The 20,414-nt window shown below is 40.2% G+C and overlaps 1 protein-coding gene across 1 annotated transcript in view; it reads right to left on the bottom strand.

Moving 5' to 3' along the window:
• Positions 1-20,414, bottom strand: part of ptpra (protein tyrosine phosphatase receptor type A) — a 31,022-nt gene that overhangs the window by 7,134 nt on the left and 3,474 nt on the right. Inside the window, exons 2-14 of the mRNA XM_085273391.1 lie at positions 10,632-10,677; positions 10,254-10,335; positions 9,768-10,169; positions 3,530-3,629; positions 3,264-3,337; positions 2,637-2,773; positions 1,736-1,826; positions 1,533-1,609; positions 1,393-1,429; positions 1,191-1,288; positions 743-862; positions 388-554; positions 157-292 (exon numbers count right to left, since the gene is read on the bottom strand). Coding sequence (XP_085129517.1) covers positions 157-292; positions 388-554; positions 743-862; positions 1,191-1,288; positions 1,393-1,429; positions 1,533-1,609; positions 1,736-1,826; positions 2,637-2,773; positions 3,264-3,337; positions 3,530-3,629; positions 9,768-10,169; positions 10,254-10,335; positions 10,632-10,652 — 1,542 coding nt within the window. The 5' untranslated portion in view covers positions 10,653-10,677. The remainder of the gene's footprint in view (positions 1-156; positions 293-387; positions 555-742; positions 863-1,190; positions 1,289-1,392; positions 1,430-1,532; positions 1,610-1,735; positions 1,827-2,636; positions 2,774-3,263; positions 3,338-3,529; positions 3,630-9,767; positions 10,170-10,253; positions 10,336-10,631; positions 10,678-20,414) is intronic.

Genomic DNA, 20,414 nt, shown 5'->3' with positions numbered 1-20,414 from the left:
GTGATGATTGTGCAGAGCAAGACGGAATAAAAGGAAATCGTGAATAAATGACTCCGATACAGAGTTTTGATAATTCAGTAGTTAGTGTCTAGGTTTTTGCTTCTGCATTATAATCATGAATCTACCGTTGGTGCTTTGTGTTGATACTCCACTTACATCTGTCTGAACCATTTGACAGCGTTGGGCTCTTATCCTGGTGACAAAGCCAAACACGTCCACCTTCTTTTCCGCGATCATCATGTCCAACATGGCATCGATCACAATAAAGGTACCAGTCCTCCCCACACCCGCACTGACAGAAGGAAACATGATCTTGTGAATTGCAAGTAGTGTGCAGAGAAATACATAACAAAAACACAGTGGGCGGCGTGAAGCACACCTACTTACCTGCAGTGAACAACAATGGGCCCAGCATACTGGGGGTTGCAGGCCTTGACCTTCTTTAGGAACTTGAGCATTCCAATAGGGGTGAAGGGCACCCCGAAGTCTGGCCAGCTGGTGAAATGGAACTGGGTGATGAGGCGCTGAGGCTTCTTCCCAGAAACATCTCCTACCTGAGACACAAACAACACACACCATAAAGTAAACCAGAATATATTAAAAAAAAAAAACACACACACAACAAATTTCACAGTATGTACAGAACAGACTTTACACTGATAAACCAGGCATGGAAACTTATTCTGATAATAAACTTCAAAACAATGAGTAAAGCTCAACAGTTAAAGGACAAGCATGGTACCTGTTGGATGCAGAACTTGCGGATGGTGTAATCCACTAGAACCATTGTGTCTTCTACAGACACCCGAATGTTCCCATATGTCCAGCAGCCCTGGTCCGGCCAGTACTGAGCACACTTACACTAAAAAATACAGAGTGATTCGAGACAAAGCACATGCGTAAAGAAGTGCATGTAATGAAACACTCAGGTATTACAGTATTGCTGTAGGATTAACAGAACAAGTACAGTAGAGAAAACAAAGACAGGTTCAGTCATGCTGTGAAGGTCTTTGCATAAGGACTCATACAAGGGGGGCTTTAAAGGAGCACTCAATTTACCATCTTAACTATATTATGAATGTGGATACAAATGCAATCGTTCATATGTTAAAAAGCTGTTATAACATCACATAAATCAAATTAGCTCAAAAGAAGCATCATCATCATCATCATGTGTCCAGCTCTCTCACCTCTTTTCTCTCCTTCAGATTGGTCACCATGACTATTGTGACTGTGTTCTGCTCCCAGATCATACGCCAGAAGTCATTTACAGTTTCCTCCTTTGGCCCTGAGAGATTGAGACAGATGAAGCAATCAAGAAGCACAATCAGGTTTATTATTAGCGAACGACGGCACAGTTTGTTTCTGCCTGACTGCAACTGCCAGCCTCACCTTGAGCTGCAATAAACTTGTTCTTCTCTTGGTAACCCTGCAGAAGTAAAAGGCCGCGAGGACACATTAGCATGACACTGAATAAAATGTGATCGGTAAAAAGCAGAACTGTGGAAAAGAAGCTCAATGTATATACAAACATTTATAAATGAGGCATTAATAAAGTCAGAGTCTGGGACTCCCTCCAGAGATGAGAGATGCACCCTGGAGTGATCATCTGGGAGAGAAAGAATGACGCATGTTAATTCCACCTCAGTTTAATTGTGACTTTTTTCTTTTTGAAACTACGAGATCTGTTTTTTGTGTCAGTCAGTATCAGTCTGAGAGCCGAGGTTTCACTTACATGGCAGGATATTCACATATCTGTTCTTTTCTTTATTCTCTTCCTTAGAGGCAGCGTCACACGTTGCCTGAATGGGGCAGACTGGCAGTGCCTAAAACAGGAGAAGAACACAGACATATTTATAGACAGCAGAGATTTGCATCAGTGTGACCATAAAGATAATTTCCTGCTCTTTTTGCCAACTGAACCTAATGCACATCACAAACTCATTTAGTGTGACTGCACAGTATGGTCTGTGCATTGATCAGGATTCATCCTTATTTATTCACCACAGTTTAGCTGCCTACTTTATTTTAAAACACTTTTAAAAACCTATTTGTTGTCACTTAATTTCAGGTCTAGTTGAACAAAGTATCCTGGCTTTTATAATGCAAACAGTCTTATTTGCTTCTTTTATTTGGTTATAGTGTATGCTTATTTTTGATTTAGTGACTGTTATGTATAGTCTATACCTAATATAAACTGTACAGCATGTTGGTCAGCTGAGCTTGTTTAAAATGTGCTTTAGAAATAAACTCTCATTTTGTGCAAACAGGGTTAACTATTTAAGCCAGTGGCTCCTTAACCTTTTCTCTTCAACATTTCTTCTTCATGAAATGGAATCATCAGCCTTACATTTGTACTGCTACCACGTGGAGTGACTAACACGGCTCCTTACCCTTTAATCCATTACTTTTCTTACATTAAATGTAATTATGTAACAACTGAGTCTCATGTGGCTCTAAATTTACTGGAGACTGTGCCTCCAGAATTAGCCAAGTCTAAATATGACTTTTGAACTGTTACTTGTCCTTTAATACAAATATCTATACTTTTTCATTTAAAGTTTTTCATTCTGATTTACTAATTAAACCAACAGAGTTGCATGCTATCAAAGAGTGCTTGCTTGAGTGTGCCATACATTAAACTCCTCTCTGAAGAGCTTGTTGTCATCAGCCATGCGACGGTTCATTTCTTCCTCCAGCTTGTCCACGGGAAGCGGCGGGTACTTCCTGTTTGTACTGGGTGAGCGGGCCAATAGCGGCACACTCTGGAGTTCTGTAGCAATGAGCAGGAAGGGAGGAGGCAGGAGCGAGGAGAAGGGGAAGGAACGGGAGGGGTGAGACAGGTAGAGATAAACACATGGGTAAGAGCATGAGACTAGAGATGACTTACATCATGCAACACTGACTTCATCATTCACTGTCTTTTCTTGAAACGCACAGCAGAGGGCGATGTGAGTCAGCGCTGCAACATATAGGACTAACTGCAGCTCTGCTGATTAGGTAATCACAGTGAACAAAAGCTTCCTCCAGCAGTGAGCCAGGGAAATGTTATCAGTTGGGGAAGTAAGATCAATCTAAGCTTATCGGGGAAAAAACACTGACTAACAAGTCTGGTCAACCTGGCTGTGCATGTTTGCCCAAATGACCCAAATCAAATAAGCTCAGTATTTCACCGAGATTGTTGCCGTATCTGTCAACAAATACAAAGCACACACAAACACACAGTCACCCAGAGCTGACAAGGGATGCGCGATTGCTTTTACCTGTGTCGTCTGACCTGCCATTGGTCAGTCTGAAGGAGTTCGAATGGCTCCCTGCTTGTTTGTACTTCTTAAACCTGTCGATCAACAAAGATCAAAGTGCATTTTAACACAGATACACACTCTTACTTGATCTCGCTCTCTCACAAAAACACACTACTTTTGTCTCACAGCAGAATGGCAGTCCGTCATTGCCATGGTAACAGCAGCACCTCAGGCCCTCACCACAGGTCTCCGTGTCTGACAAACATCAACCGTAGTTTACCAACCTGAGCATGTAGAGGATTATGATGATGAAAATGATGACCAGCAGGGAGGACAGGGCCACCATCACGGCTATGATCGGCATGTCCCCAGCATCTTCGTCACCTACACGAGGCACAAAGGGAAAGGGCAGAATAACCGATAAATGCACAGAATTTTAGGGGGAGGGAGTCAACACCTGATCTGATTCAGTGCCTTGGTTAGATGCCAAATTCCAAAACCATTACTAAATTATTCTCGTGTTCTGGTGGGCCATAAAAGCATGTGCTGAACTTGCTAAATGTGAATGCTGATTAGCTTAACGTCCACATTTAACAGCAGACATGTTGTGTTCTTGGTGCACAAAATGTGTAGAAGAGTAATGTTACCAACACACCAAATATAACTGATGTCAAAGAATAGGTTGAGGCACTAAAGTTCTTTCGACATTCAAAAACTCAAAGCTGATTCACAACTTAACAGCTGGCAAATCAAACAACTGCCTTTACTGCCAGAGTAAAAAAAAAAAAAAAAAAAAAAGGAAAGCACAATCACGAGCAAATCCAAAATTTGTTGTATGTAAAGAATAAACACAATAGCACGTTGTTACATGTAATACTACAGTGAAGTTCTCAGTGGTTCAGGGGGAAATTAGGCTAACTCATAAGAGAGCAGAATAGCTAATGCCCCCTTGTTTATAGAGGGTGACAATCTTTATATCTACAAAAACAAGCAAGGACATTTTCACAGGACTCTATGCTGTCCAGCAGTGAGCAGCCAGGAGCTGCTAATTAAAAGCGCTTTATTAACTGATCATCAGCAAGTGTGACCAACTATATATAAGCAGAACATCTGACAGTTTGTTGGTCTGAAGCCACAATCTTCTCAGAAATAGATGTCTAATAAGCAGAGACCTTGCAAAAAAACCCAAGAGCTACATCTCAGACTCTACTCGAGCCTCAATTAGCATGTTAAATGTTAAAGTTCATGACAACGCAAACAGAAAAAGAGTGAACCAGTACAGTTTGTTTGGAAAGGCTGCCAGGAGAAAGCCTCTTCTCTTTAAAAAGAACACGGCAGCACAGCTTAGCTTTGTAAAGTTGAATCTGAACAAACCACAAGACTCCTGGAACAATTTCCTTTGGAGAGATGACACTAAAGCCGAGATATTTGGTCATAGTGCAATGTTTGGACAAACAGGTTAATCAGCATTAACACCTAACAGCATAACTGTCAAGCACAGCAGTGGAGGGGTGAGGATTTGGACTTGTTTTGCAGCCACAGGACTATGAGCACCTTGCAGTCACTAAGTGAACCATGAACTCCTGTATAAGTATTCTGGAGTCAAATGTGAGGCCCTCTAACTGACAGCTAAAGCAGGTCCTCCTCTGTTGTCTGCCAACAGTGAGCTCGGACTCTTTCAACATCATCCTGCACTTTTCCCTTCCAGAATGGCCGTCCATGTTAATATTTCATTGCATGGCTTTAAGAAGGAAAAAGCCACAAATGGAGAGAGCAACAGGCTGTCCCTTAAGAATAAGCAGAAATCACAGTTTAACTGTGAAGGTCAAAAACTGGTTACACCCAAGATGACAGCACACACAGGATGATGGTATAAAACACTGAAACTTTAAAGAGGTTTGCTGTGAATTCAATCTGAATTATTAAGAGCAAATTTTAAGCACTTTTTACATATCAAGTCTCTACAAGCCTCTATCCTGCTGTGATGTTCGTGACTAGCAGGAAAGGATTGCAGTCACATTGCCAAGTTACCTGTTCTTCGTGATGTTACTGGGCTGTTACTTGACATTTTGTATACGTCACCACCATGTGCAAAAGTTACTATTTGAAGACCCTGTGGTCTTCTGGTGACCTTTCACTGCCACAGTTGGAACAAAAGACATGAGATTTGCCCTAACAACAAGGGTCGTTTGGTGTGCAAATAATGGCTGCCGTTTGTGTGTCGATGACTCGGCAGTAAGACACGTTAGGGCCAAACAAAAGGAGAGGATTTTCTAGAAACCTGCACTGTGGTGATCACAATGGAAAGACAACGTCAGCTCTTCTGCGGGCTAAATTCAAGAAAGTTCTCAACATTGCAGACAAACTATGCTGCAAAGAATGCATCATTTGACTTCTAGCTCTGTACACACTTTCTGGGAGAAGTATTTTGGAACGACGCCCAGTTGTGTTGCTTATTCCTCGCACAATTCCCAGGACTTTTCAGTGTTCCCCTTCGGACAATGTCTACATTGAACAGAACAAGAGCACAACAGGCTGTGAGTATCATGTGGAACTGACACAGCCTTGACGGATCTAATGCCATTTACAACTGCTTGCAACTTTCCACACAAAGCTCACAGACGGCCAGAGATAGACAATAGAGCAATTACATAACACCTGTGAACCCATGATGATTATGTCAGACATGCCCTACAGTGCTGTGTAGCCACATTTACATTGACCAGGACTTAAGGTAGCTTGATGTGTATTGGAACCCCTATTGGAACATCTACAAACACATCAGGTATGTGTTGTTGTACCAAAAAAATCAATTAAATTAAAAAATGGTCAGCGGATGCTTTCATTATTCCATTTTTATTTCAGAGACTGGTAGGAGTGAAATTAAAAGAAGCAGACATTTTGTTATTCATTTATGAATCTAACAATTTTATGCTAAAGTAGAGATTTTCAAGTAAATTGGAAAGCACTCCCATTACCCTTCTAGCACCCTTCTACCCTTCTAGCAGGCAGTTTTGCAAAATTAGGAGGTAATAAAAGACTTTTTTAAATACACAGAGCACCTTCTAATTCTAACTGTAAGTGATAGCTAGATGGAAAAATAAACTCAATGAACAAGAAGCCAACAGGACACAACGATCATGTTGCTACTGACAGTTTAATGCATCCAAGCCTGGTTTTAGATTAAACATCTTGTAACTGTGTGGCGCCATCGGGGTCTGTGGGCTACTCTTGGTTATGCTATTGTTGGTCAATTTTGTTGCCGTGCCGAAGACCGAAGTTATAACATACAAAAAGCTTCTTTTGTAGTGAAGTAAGCGCTTTTCTCCGGGCTTCTGATGTTTGCTTTATGTAGATGATTCTTTTTATTGCATGTTTCTCCTTGTGGTGAACTTTACTTCTCTTTGATGCAATCTTTGCCAGCGTTCAGCATTCGACTCGTGTGTAATGTCATCACATGTTTTATGGATGACTGAATGTTGCAAGTTACATATCTATAATTTTAGACTCTTCATAGGTAAATACCAAATACGTGCAATAGACTTAATTCATAGTCTAATACTACACTTCATATTCTGGAAAAAATAAATACAATCCAACCTGCTATTATTACACCATTATAATGATCTTCCAAATCAACCAGTGACGTTCGACAGTGACTGTTATACTTCTCTGTAATTTCGTAATATGAATAATTAATGTGAAAGAAAAGGTTGGTGGTCTCGTGTTTCACTTGCAGGGGTATTAGCAGGATTTTCAGCGCACAGACACGAAGCTAACACCAGAAATCTCCCAGGTTTCAGTCTGAAGCTGAACAAACATGCTGTTTATTTAACACAATAAAGGTTCTAATAAATCTCTAAGATTCTGAAGAAGAAAACTTTGTTATTATGTAAAAGTTTTTGGCAGTGAATGCGTGGATGAGTGGTCAAATGCAGGTATGTCACGTCAGGATATTTCCAGCACTGCGACAATGGAGTCTAAAAGCAGAAAAATGTTCAACCATCTAAAATATTAAAGATTGACTCTTGACCAGAAAGCGCACTTGCTTGCTGTTTTCAGCTTCTGCTTTTTTGCACAAATAGAGCACAGCTAAAGGAAAAAAACACCTTGACACTGTGTTTATAAGTAATCCATGATCTTCATTTATTCATGGAGCTGTTCTAATCTAGTGTCGCTGTCTGGTCATATCCAAATTCCCTTATCCTCTTTTGTCTTCTTTTACTCTGCTTCAGGCAGGATCTGTTCATACATAAGAATAAAAATGTGTCGTAGACAATCTGATGCCAGGCAGAAGGCTCTAACTACAGGCATGAAAGCACCAAGAGGCAATTTATTCAGAAGGGACACACTCGCATGGACCTCCATAACACCATCATGGAGCAGAAGAGCTCTCTGATCTTACCCAAACAGTTTGAATAAGGTTTTAAAGTATAACGCAGATTACACAGTCGTCACATGATGATCAGCTGATATGGTTTCTGCTTAGTAACAGATAAAGCCAAACTGATCGAGAGAATAAAATCTAATCAGAAGTGACATATTTACTAAGGTATGAACTTTTAGAATTTAATAATTTCCTACACTTCTCTTAAGACTGAACATCTGCAGTGAAGGTGAAATTATTAACTTCTTAAACACAGCTTTACTCCACAGACAGCTGTGGTTGGGAGGCTCTCATCACTGGTCAGACGAGTTCTAATTTTTCTTCTTTCAGGGCTGCGAAAGTTTTAAAATATTTTTTATAATATATATGTTACATACTATGTTTTATAGCTACACTTTCAGAGATAAGAGATTCAGATGTAGATGGAGTCTTGATGCAATCTAACTGGATTATTTTATTTATATACAGTGTTTGGATAATATGAGAAATGACTCAAGAGCAGTTTCATTTGTAATTTAAGAGGTTTGACAAAAATATTGGATTCATTGTTTAGGAATTACAATCATTTTCACAAGGACTGATTTTAATACTTAATGTGTTTTCTGTATTATTGTAGGGTCAATATAAGGTGCCTTGAGGTGACTGTTGTTGGGATTTGGTGATAAATAAATAAAATTAAATAAATATGAATTGAAAATCTTTTGCCATAACTTATTACAATTACTGAAATAAGTCAGTAACTGTCTGTCTGGAACCCACAGGACGTCACAACATTCAGTGTTCCCTCCCTTTAACTACTCTGCTGGGCCTTTACAGCAGCCACCTCCAGTTGCTGCTTGTTTGTGGGTCTTTCTGCATTCAGTTTTGTCTTCAGTAACTGAAAAGCTTGCTCTGCTGGCTTGAGATCAGCTAACTGATTTGGCCATTGAAGAATATCCCTTTTCTTTGCCTTGAGAAACCCTTGGGTTACTTTCACAGAATGCTTTGGCTCATTATCCATTTGCACTCTGAAGCAAATGGATAATGAGTACAAATGGTACAAATTAAACTTGGTTTCATGTGTCCAGAGATTTTTCCAGCACTGTGCAGGCTCTTTTAGATGTCTAATCTAGCCTTGTTGTTCTTGAGTGTAATCAGGTGTTTGCACCTTGTTGTAAACCCTCTGTTTTTCCATTCAAGTCCTCTCTTGATTGTAGAAATGATCAACAGAGGTCTCCTTCACTTGCACTGACATCTCTCTGGACCACATTCAGTTCTTGTATAAAAAGATCTGTAATTCCTAAACAGCAGTTTTGAATTGTATTTACCGTATATAGTGCCCAACAAGCACCCCAAGGTGCTTTATACTATAAGGTATAGCTCCTACAATAATAGCGAGAAACCCTAACAGACCCCTATGAGCAAGATCTTGACAACAGTGGGAAGGAAAAACTCCCTTATAGCTGGAGGAACCAGCCTCAGGGAGGGGCAGCCAACTGCTGTGACCAGTTGGGGTGAGGTGGGGGAGCAGGAAAGGCACACTGTGGAAGACAGCCACTACAATCCAATTTTGATTGTTTGATTTAAAATCCTGTGGCAATGAAAAAACAACAACCCCAAAACAAAACAAACAAACAAACATGCCAACTGTGTCACTGATGGACCTAACTATAATTTATTTATTATAACACGAGAGGTTTTTTTTGTCATTTTCACCATTTTTCTCTGTTGGCTACGACAATGTATCAATCACGTGTGATCTGGGACCACCGGGCACCATCAAAAAATTTTTCTGAACTTAAAATTCATATTTATAAAAGCTCTTATATAAACCTTGATTTTAAATCCCACTAGTCTGGAATTTTGACTGACCAGCTTATTTGTTTAAGGCTTGTAAAATCGAAATCTGAAATGTTGTGTTTCTTGCCCCATCTGAGTACCTTTTAGGGAGGCCTCCTTGTACTCAGATGTCAGCACTAACCTTGACTACATTGTGCGTGTGAGTAGAGATGGGAACGATGGCAAAAACTACCATAAATTTACCTGAAAAAATAATAATCTGAAATCTTCCTTTCATCATCCTCAAACTATTTCACTATAATCTAAAAGGTTTATATGCAAGAAGAGAAAAAAACAATGATGTGTGCATCACTCACTATTAGGGGTGGATGTTGTTGTGGTTGTCGGAGTCGTTGCAGTCTCTGGAGATGTGGCTGAGGTCTCATCATCTCCTTCCGATATGCTAGGAGTAAGTGGAAGGTTGATGCTTGGTGGTGCCTGAGGGGTAGGAGGTGAAGCTAGCTGTACTGTGGGTGTTGAACTATTGAGTTCTGTGTCCTGATTACTATCTAGGCTTGTGTCTGTGGTAGCTGCTGCTTCTGCTGCTTTTGTTGTTGTCGTTGTCGTTGTCATCGTGGTTTTTGTTGTGATTGCTGCTGATGTAATGACAGCTTGGGCAAGCTTTGTGGGTGGGTGTGTAGGGTTTGATACTGGCACTCCATCCTTGAGGGAGGGTGCTGTAGATGGCTTTGTGGGTATGGTAGTAATATCTGGAGGACCTGTTGAAGAAAACAGTACGTAATTTTAACCTGTAAAAATGAGAACATAAAGGCATTTGAATTAAATGTGGAAATGGCTCATACCTGTGACAGGGGCAAGATCCTCGGCTGAGCCCCCCAGGGCTACACCAAGTAGCAGGAGCAGGGCGCACACACCCATTCTGCCCTACGTAAGTACACACACACACACACACACACACACACACACACACACACACACACGCACACACACACACACACACACACACACACACACACACACACACACACACGAGACAAAATCCTATTAGTGGAAAAAACAAAACTGAAAATGATTGATTTTTTTTTCAAAAGATAAAGGTTTGGTTGTTCTATAATCCATTATGTATTTTATAATCTTCCATCCTAATCCAACATGCTATTTGTTTGCAAAGAAAAAAAAACAAATAAAAACTTTGATGACGTGGGCTTGTGTGTGTTTACCTGAAGAAGCGTAGTTGGCATCAATCACTCATCCGCACAGCCTGGTCTGAAGAAAAAAAAAAAAAAAAAAGAACAGTTTAGAACGACAAGCAGATCCTTCCCCTCAATCATTTCCCTTCTTTTAAACTAAAAAACTGCAACATGTTTTGGTAATACTGCTTCCCCTATCATCCACCACGACATCCTGCCTCTGCTCTGCAAAGGCTGTTAAACAACCGTACGTAAACTAGTTATTTGTTTAAATTGCTATTTTTTTGTAATTCACAAACATGCTAGTTTTTTCACCTGTGCTCACTGTTTTTCATGCTTGAAGCCCCTTTCTCTGTATATACGAAGCAGCACTGAGCAGTGGAGAACTCAGCAAAGTGAAGGTAATGTTACAAACTTATTACCAAACTAAAAGTGCATTAAAATCGAATCTATGATGACAAAATGACAGGGGAGAATGACTCTTTCACATTCTCTTTGCTGCTGCTGTAAAGCTGATGGGATGAAGTGATAAAGCAGCAGTGCAGTGCTTACCACTGCCCCGTCACACAGGAAGGTTCTGGGTTTGCTCGTCAGCTGAGGCCTTTTTGTGTTAAGTTGGTGTGTTCTCTCTATGTGCCCGTGTGGGTTTTCACCGGGCATGTCTGCTTCCTTCTAGAGTCCAAAGACATGCCTGTTAGGTTAACTGGTGATTCCAAATTGGTTGTAGGTGTGGATTTGAGCATGAATGGTTGTCTGTCTCCTTGGTGATCTGTCCAGGGAGTAACCCACCTCTTGCTTGATGTCACCTGGGACAAGCTCGAAAACCCCGGGGGCATGAGCTGAAGTTAAGAAATATTTTCATTGTTATCAGAAGCTAAATCTCAGCTGTCTAAATGAATGATTCAAAGAGAGCTGCAGTTAAAATGTTTTTACAGAACACTTTCTGCAGCTCGACACGGGGATAGTTTACTCCACTGAGGACAAACACGGTTACCTGTAATATCTGAAAAACTGTATTATTAGTATGTTTATTTCAATGATACCATGTTCAGATCTGTGTACAGTTGTGTTTAAAAGAAAGCTTTCACAGCACTCTGTCTTGTCAAAAACTCAGTGCACCCTTACTGCTTCCATAGGTATAAAGAGAGTAAGTAATTCCTAATCAGATGAAGTTGATTATCTGAGGATCAATAAGCATGACCACCTTCAAAAAAGCTGATTTTGGCAGTTTAAATGACTGGCGCATTTAGAGTTGTTTTAACACAACGCTACAGTCTTCCCAAGAGTGGACGTCCCAGCAAATTCACCCCAAGGCCAGACTGAGCAGTGCAAAATTACAGGCAGAGAAACTGCAAAAAACCCAGCGCTACATCTCTGAAGCTACGGGCGGAGGTAACATTGCACATAAAAGTTTGCGTACTTGTACGAACATATGATCTTGTTTGGAAGGGTCGCCAGAAGAAAGTCGGTTCTTGCTAAAAAGAACATTGTAGGCTTGCAAAGTTGCAAGATGTCTGGAGCAATGTCCTTTGGACAGATGAGAGCAAAAGCTGAGATGTTTGGCTATCATGCACTGTGCCACATTTGGTAAAAATCACATAACAAGTGTCAAACCGGTGGTGGAGGGGTGATCATTTGGACTTCTTTTACCTGTAAGGTTAAGCCAGAACTCCTCTGTACTTTGACAAAGTATTCTAGAGTCAAATTTGAAGTTACCCGACTCAAAATTGGGCCGTGCAACAGGACTATGATCCCAAACACAGCAGCAAATCTCTGACAGAATAACAGAAAAAGAAAAAAATCAGTGTTGCAATGGCTCAGTCAAAACCTACACGTTAAAAGAGTTGCGCATAAACAAAAGCTCACAAACCTCAATGAACTGAAGCAACACTGTAAAGACGAATGGACCAAAACTCCCCCGCAACAATGTGAGAAACCGATAACATCACACAGAAAATGATTACATCAAGCTGTTACTGCTGGTTCTACAAGTTATTGAATCATAGGGTGGAGTGGACTCTGTGCAGTCAGTTGAGCATTCAAAAACTAAGCAGGATTGATGCTGAATTGGTGTCACACTTTAATTCTTGCTACAAATGTTCTCAAACTGAATACTGAGTGAACGGTGAATAAAAGGCCAGAATGCAGACAGATGTGAAGAAGGCAGAGGCCGAGTGGTTGGTTGGGTCGACTGTCATTCTTCTGCGTTATCGCAGAGACTGACTGAGCTGTGATAATCTCTGAATCTAATCCCACGGTCTTGACCTTTGAATAATCCAGCCCATCTGCCTGTGCTTACAGAGATACTTGTACCAGCCAACAGAGCCAAACACTGCAGCGCTACCACACAAACCACCGCTTTAAATCACAGATTATTGCATCACAGGGCAGAGAATAAATTGGGCTCTAAAAGCTATAATTGAGCCAGTTGCCAATATTCTGCTGTTTTGAACTAAGCTCATTCATTGCAGTACTTACATTCTGGTTTGAGCACACCACTCTGGCTACAGTTAAAAATGGGACATGATAAGCAAGTAATGCGGTCAATGTGGATGCTATTAATCTACAAATCCACTTGTTGCTCTCCCTTTCTCACTTTCAACCAACTACTTAGCCAACAAATGCCTGCTTTCAGGAAAAAAAACGATCCAAAGAAAAGCTATATCACATGTTAAATTATGTCACTCATAACTCAAAGAGCATATCCTGTCTGGTCAAGTAGTCAGAAAAACAAAACTCCCTGTTAATACATCTTTGACCTAAGCCCATAAACACTACCTTACCCTGTTCTCCTCCAGTACTCAAAAAAGAGCCTTCAAATATAGCAGACAGGATGATTGATACCAGTCTGTGTGAAGCAGCGTTCTACCAGATCAATTTGATGAGATGCACTAAGATTAGTAATGTACTCGTGACTCATTGCTTTCTGTATGCTATCCACCGAGGCTGCATGACGTGTCACTGTGCTGGTGTAAGTGATATATGCCAGTCCTGCTGCTAACCTCACTTCACAGATGCTGCAGGTGCCTGAGAGGTTTTTATCTAGAGGCAGTGTAGCTGCAGGACTACAATAGCCTAAGGTGACATTTTAATGTATTTTAGCCTCTTGAGCAGTTGTTCCAGTGTGTAGGTGTAAATGCATGCAATTCCTTCTCAGAAGACTCATGTGTTGGTAGAAGACATCATTAATTTAACACGCACTGGGAAAGAGCTTCTATTTGTGCCACTTTTAGATTCTATGCAGGCAGAGCTATTTATTAAAAAGATACGCTAGGTGATGGACAGGGTTGGTGTCCTTACTCAAAAACAGTAATGCATTACAAATTACTTGTTACTTTTTAAAAAAAAGTAATGCAGTATGTTAATGAATCATTTGTTACAATACTCATTATGTTATTTTTGTATTAAGGCCTTTATACACATGCAAATATTTCACAATGTGTTCAGTTGGTAAGGGCCTAGATAATTACTAGTTAAGAATATAAGGCTTAGACTACAATCCTCCCTATTAACACAAACCCCTATGCTAAAGAGGAGATAAATATAATTATTTTCGTGTTTAAGTTGGACCACAATGCTGAAAACACAAAGCAGTTGAAAACCAGAGCAAAAAGACTACTCGTAATTCTACTGTAGATATATGTACAGGTAGGAATAGGAATAATACTACAAGACTGAGTGATCTTCACTGCCTTTGTTACCTGTTGAAGGCCAGACTGGCTGCTGGGCTGGGGTTGGCATGCACTCAGCTTTAGCATCACTCTGGACTGTTTGCTAGATTTGTGTCACCATGCCGTCAGTGCAGATGCTTGCAAAGAGCTGCTGTTGTGTCAACACTATAATGCTGTTGTTTCTGTCCTGGATGCAGTTTGCACTTTAGCGTCTCGTTCTTCTCCTTTCATACGCTAAAAATAAGAGTAACGTCCACAACGTCACTTTCAGTGTGCTTTTAGTGTTCAATTAATTAGCTGTGTACTTGAATTAATAAAGAGGACACTGCAGCTTAAATTAGTCAGTCATGTGGTGCCTTGACAAGACACTAATGTCTCAAAATGTCTGATAAACATCGTCTTACTGTAACACCATTACTGACAACGTGTGACAAGCTCCTGCTTAAAACAAAACGCAGCAGCTCACCACTCCTATTTGATTTGATATTTCACAAACACATTTGACTGACAAAGCATTTTTTAATTCTCAGTCTGCCTTCTTTAGAGCCAGCCTGCTGCTCAGCAGTAAATATCTTTCCAACAGTTTCATCATACTATTCCCTGCAGAGGCAACATGTACATACACATACACATCTATTAGAGAATGAATAGCGCAAAAGGTAGTCATGCAGTTCCTGCTCGCCTTACTTTGGGCTTGTGTTGTGCAACCATGTGAGTATTTTTCAGACAAGGCAGAGCACTTAGAGCTAGCCCTTTACAGTGGCCACTGTTTGGAAGAGCTGTCCTACAGCAAAGTGAAAGCTGCCACAGCTTCCTTAAGACTATGACACGCAACATAAAATCAATAGATTGACTGGTGGGAATAAAAATACAACGCAGAAATGTGTCAGCACACCCTCTTCCTTTTTAACTCCATTAAATAATGGGATGGTTTTTTTTACTCTTTTAAAAGATATACTTTTGATTTAGCTTTAGAAATAAAAGAACTATGAGAACCAACTGCACTGGCTGGAATGATCCTTAGATAAAAAGGACTTTGTTTTAAAAAAGTATCAATAAACTGACTTTTTCCACTCGGACTACATTTTTTAATTATTCTCTGACTAGTCGAATATTGCATGTTTTCTTATCAACATTAGGCATTTCCAATTATGTGTCATATGAGACAAAATGAGTCTGGGGCAGAAAAACTTTGGCCTCCACAGAATGCTGAGCACCCATGTGTGCCGGCACACGCCCAGATTAAATTTAGATTGACTCGATATGAAAACTTTCAGGACTGAGAACTTCAATCAGAGCACTATTTCATAGAACAAACGAACAGTTTGGCACCAACGCTCCTTACGCAACGTTAGCTGCTAGAACATTACATCTCTCTCTCTCCAAGGCTAATGTTGATGAAATGGACAAATTTGTAGTTAGGAAACTGAAATCCACTAGTTCCAGTTCCACCAGTGCTCATCAGTTAACACTGACAGATAACACAAAAGAAGAGAATGACTTGTATAAAACTAGCTGAGAAATTAAATTTCTCTACATAGCTTTAAACTCCATGAAAAAAAGTGTCCTCTGAGATCTGTGCTACAGCTATAAATATGAGTACCCTGCTTCTATTATCAACACATGATCAAGGTTTGTAAGATGGTAGCTTTTGTGTAAGATGGCTTTTCAAGTTGCTGCTGCTAGCATTGTTCCTTCTATGTCTGCTAGAATAGCTTTGTTGGCTACATTATTCTGTCTTCAGTGTCAAGGATTGGCGATTTGAATGAAACCAGATGCACAGTTCAATTTGATCCAGTTGCTAAACCTGTATGCTAAGGATATACCAGAGTTGCAGTCATGGCTAATTTGTAAGGATAGCAAGTGAGTCTCTCATGATATCCTAAACGTGTTTACTGAAATTATGTCCCGTGATGTTTTGAGAATGCTAATTAAATAAAGTCTCCAGAGTATTTCTCTGTGATTATGGAACAGAAAGCTGACATTGCAGTCAAAGAGCAGGTGTCACATTTTGTGAGTAAAAAATTGGGGGTAGAAGAAACCAAAAACCAATACCCTTTTAGTTGTTTAAGATAACCTTATAGATTCTTAATGGCAGCCAGCAAATGTAGGGGACAGTGCTATGACGGTACATAAAATATCTTGTATTTAAAACTGATGAGCATGTTCTTTGGGGTTGTAATCAGGTGACTTATTTGGCCACTTAATATCTCATTCCTTTGTTTTGGGTCACTATCTATTTGCTAGTGCTGTGCAATCAGTCTGGCTTAATCTAAGCAGAGAGCATAACCCTGTACACTTCTGAATTCATTCTGCTTCTTCTATCAGCAGTCACATCATCAACGCACAGTAGTACCACAGTAGCGGTAGTGCCAGCCATACATGCTTAAATGGAAGAAAATGGATGGATGGAAGAACTGTGCCAGCTGTTTAAGATATTTATCTACAAAGTCTAATCTGGCCTTCCTGTTCTTGAGTCTTTTTTCTTTTGCACCTAGTTAGAAACACTTTGTATTTACATTCATGAAGGCACCTCTTAGCTTGGTCAAGACTTGGTCAGATGTTGTGAAATTATTTTTTTTAACAATGGAAATAATTCAGTCATCATGCACTTTAGTCATCTTATATGGCCTTTCAGACCTTTTGGTGCTGCTGAGCTGGCAAATGCATTCATTCAATTAAGAATGCATCACATTGTTATTTGGCCACTCCTAAAGTTTCTTGCTGTCTGTCTCTCCAGCTTTATTATGTGTATTCGGCTTGATGAAGGTTTCCTTCACTTCCACTGGAATCTCTTTAAGTCTCATATTTACAAGTACAGTGAAGATCTATCTATCTATCTATCTAAACATACATATATGAATGATAATATACTGAACTCTGAGAAACTGTGCAAGCAAGTCAAAGCCTTATAATGACACATACAATTCTGTCTACAGTCAAGCGCAGGCAGACCTAATAAGAGAGCAATCGTACAGTTGTGAAAGAGCTGGGCTGTTGCCATGCAATTTCATTCACACAGTGAAAGGAGCATTTATAGGTAAAATATAAAGGAAGTCCAATATTACATCTCCATGACAACCACAGGCCAAAATCAATGCAAGGTAGTCATTTGATATGGCAAGTTCTTGCTCATGGTTGAGGACTTCAGTGATGGTTTTGTATTTACATGTGACCTTAGGGTCATATAGGTTATTACTATATTTTTCAACTGCAGGAATATAAATGTATGAATAGAAAAAGAAGAATCCCTAGCAGTTGCTGATCACACCTTTTATCTAAAGTAGATGTGACTGAAACCACAGTCGAGACTGCTCGTTTTATCAATGTGTTAACGGGACAAGACTGTTGTGATTCAGATGCCAGGGAGCGAGTTGCAGATTTTTTCTGTGTGTGGAAAAGACTGTGTTAGTGACATCAAGTACAGTAGCATCAGCTCTAGTGTGACCACATTTTTTAACTTTTTAGTTCTCTTTGTTTTTGCCACTGAGAGCAGGGGGACTGGTGCTATGCTGAAAGTGATATCAAAATAACTACTCACATTCCAATCCCATCTAATTAATGGAAGGCATTGGAGGACTAAAAGACACTCATCTTTTATATTATTTTTAAAAATAATTGTATTTAGGATTCAATATATTTTAAAAGGTAAGCGCTTGACCCCTGTACCACACAGAGCCTAGACCTCAACGACAGGACACCAGCAGCAGAGTCAAGGGAATTCACCATTCATGGCTTTTTCACAAGGCTTCCAGCTTCACAAGTTTCTGCACTGCTTGTCTGTCTGTTTCCATTCATAGCATATTAATACTGTTTCTATGTCCTCAGAGGGAGGGGGTCTGGGGTAACTGAACTACTGTGAATGCTTCTCTTCACGGGAGACTGAAGTAGGTCTAAGTCAAGGCCGCTAGGACTCATGCTCTAAAACAGACCACAGATTATATGTCCCCAGTGCCACATACAACAGCCACAATCCTCTGGACTTCCCTTTTTGAGGGATACTACTCCCTGCTGGTGTGGTTTGTGTTCCTGTTGGCTTCATTCACAAGCTGGTGAGTTGATGAAAAGATGAAGAGAAGCATGGGGTTACTATTCTGGCTAATCATAAGGGCAAGAGAGACTGCTGTGTCTGTTATTAAGCCTGTAATGATCATTTGGTTCCATTAGGCTGGAAGGATCAAGAAAACTAACTTGTTTCAATGAGTGAAAGTGGTGAGTCAGTGAAGCTCTGCTCTGTGTCTAATTCGTTGTGGGGTTTCTCACAGAGCATGCCAGGGGCCTCTCAAGCTTTCCCACATTGGACACAGAGAGGATGTGGAGGCGCAAAGCATGGTCTCCCCACAAAAGCCACTGTGACCTTGAAGAGTGGTGCAGGGCCAAATGGACAGCTCAAGGGCCACAATGAAACTCGATTCACTTCTGCCCTTTGAAACTTAAACACCAAAACCGATTTGTAGATCCAGCATGCATCTGAAGCAGGCATGAAATCAGATTTTTTTTTTTTTGGGCACTGCACTACGTACCGGTATATAAAAACCATCAAGCCCCAAAAGTTGGCACTGAATGAGAACTTCACACTGTTAGTCTTGCTTACCTAACTGTTTTAAAAGATAATAAATCTCTGTATTTAAAACCTATTTTTAAACAGCTTTAGACTATATTTTATTGCTCCTGTGCAGCTGTTGGGAGGCAGAAAACATTTATCTTTGTAGTTGTTGGTGCCAACACTCATATCATATATAAAGCAGTGAAGGATGTAAGCAGATTTTATAACTAATTAACAGGAGTAATAAAAAAGAAAAGTACAGTTACTTGGGGCTGTAACAGTCATACCGACCTATGAATCATTCAAGCATATAAAAAGGCACGTAACTCAAGGGACGACCAGTGTTGTGCTACACATTACCAAGAACTCATACACTTACTGATACGCTTATTAACAGCTGGTCCGCCCCCCCCCCAAAAAAAATCAGTCTGTTAGGCATTAAATTGTTTTGTACCAACAACATAAGTGCCAAAGTTTTATTGAAGAATTAAAGGTGGTCACACCAAACAGCGGTCCCCAACCTTTTTTGCAACACGGACCGGTTTATGCCCGACAATATTTTCACGGACTGGCCTTTAAGGTGTCACGGATAAATACAACAAAATAAAACTAGTACCGGTACCGAAAAAAAAGATTTATTCATAACACACGTGAAAAGACCCAGGAAAACCGAGTTAATGATAAAAATGGTAACAAAATAAAGCTGAAAACTGATAAAAACCCTGAAAACCATACATTTCACACCTGAGCCTCAACTCTCGCGGCCCGGTACCAAACGACTCACGGACCAGTACCGGTCCGAGGCCCGGGGGTTGGGGACCGCTCACTTTTCAAGTTTGTTAGAGCTGTTTTATGTCCTATGTATTAAGAAATGAGAGGCAGCTGTAGTCCCGTATTTGTATAGGCAGATTTTACAGTAGATGTTCTTCCTGATGAAAAACACCCATCCCACTAGTTTATATCTCCTCCCAGTCTCAAAGCAGGAATCTGATGTGTAATATGTTAACCACTACACCACAGGACCACACTTTTCATTCTTAAATAATGAACATCATACAATACAGTAGAGCCTGTTCTCCTAAGTGACCACTTAGTTATATACAACTCACACATCTGTGTGTGTGTGTGTGTGTGTGTGTGTGTGTGGGGGGGGGTTGCTGTGAGGACATCCTGCTGCGTTCCGTCATTATACAAGCTTGGTCTGATGTCTGAGGTCGCCAAATTTGAGCTGAAGGTTTGATTCTTACATGTTTTCTTTATAATACAACATAGGGGGTATAGAATTTAATAACACCCCATAAAATTGACCTTAACCAGGTGTCAAGTTAAAGGCCCCTCTATCCACATTTGCTGCTGAGCCGATACCATCTGTTGATGATAGTAAAATGTAGACACACGTATACAAAGGAGTAAATACAGAAAACAGCCCCCATCAATGAGTAGGCTATTACTGCATTAGAAATTACTCATTTACTTTTACTGATGTTTTACTCTGTGGTCAAGTTGCGGATAATTTCAATACATTTTATGTCCTATTGATTTATTCCCTTTAAGCTCTTTAATTTAATTTTGTCACATGACAACAAAACCATAAAG

Source organism: Mchenga conophoros, linkage group LG5 (assembly GCF_057382185.1).
Source record: "Mchenga conophoros isolate Kocher_MC1m ecotype Shallow Benthic linkage group LG5, M_conophoros_male_GT1.1, whole genome shotgun sequence".
In the NCBI taxonomy this organism is placed as follows: domain Eukaryota; kingdom Metazoa; phylum Chordata; class Actinopteri; order Cichliformes; family Cichlidae; genus Mchenga; species Mchenga conophoros.
Note: the sequence above shows the minus strand (reverse complement) of the source record. Positions and strands in the feature narration are given on the sequence as shown.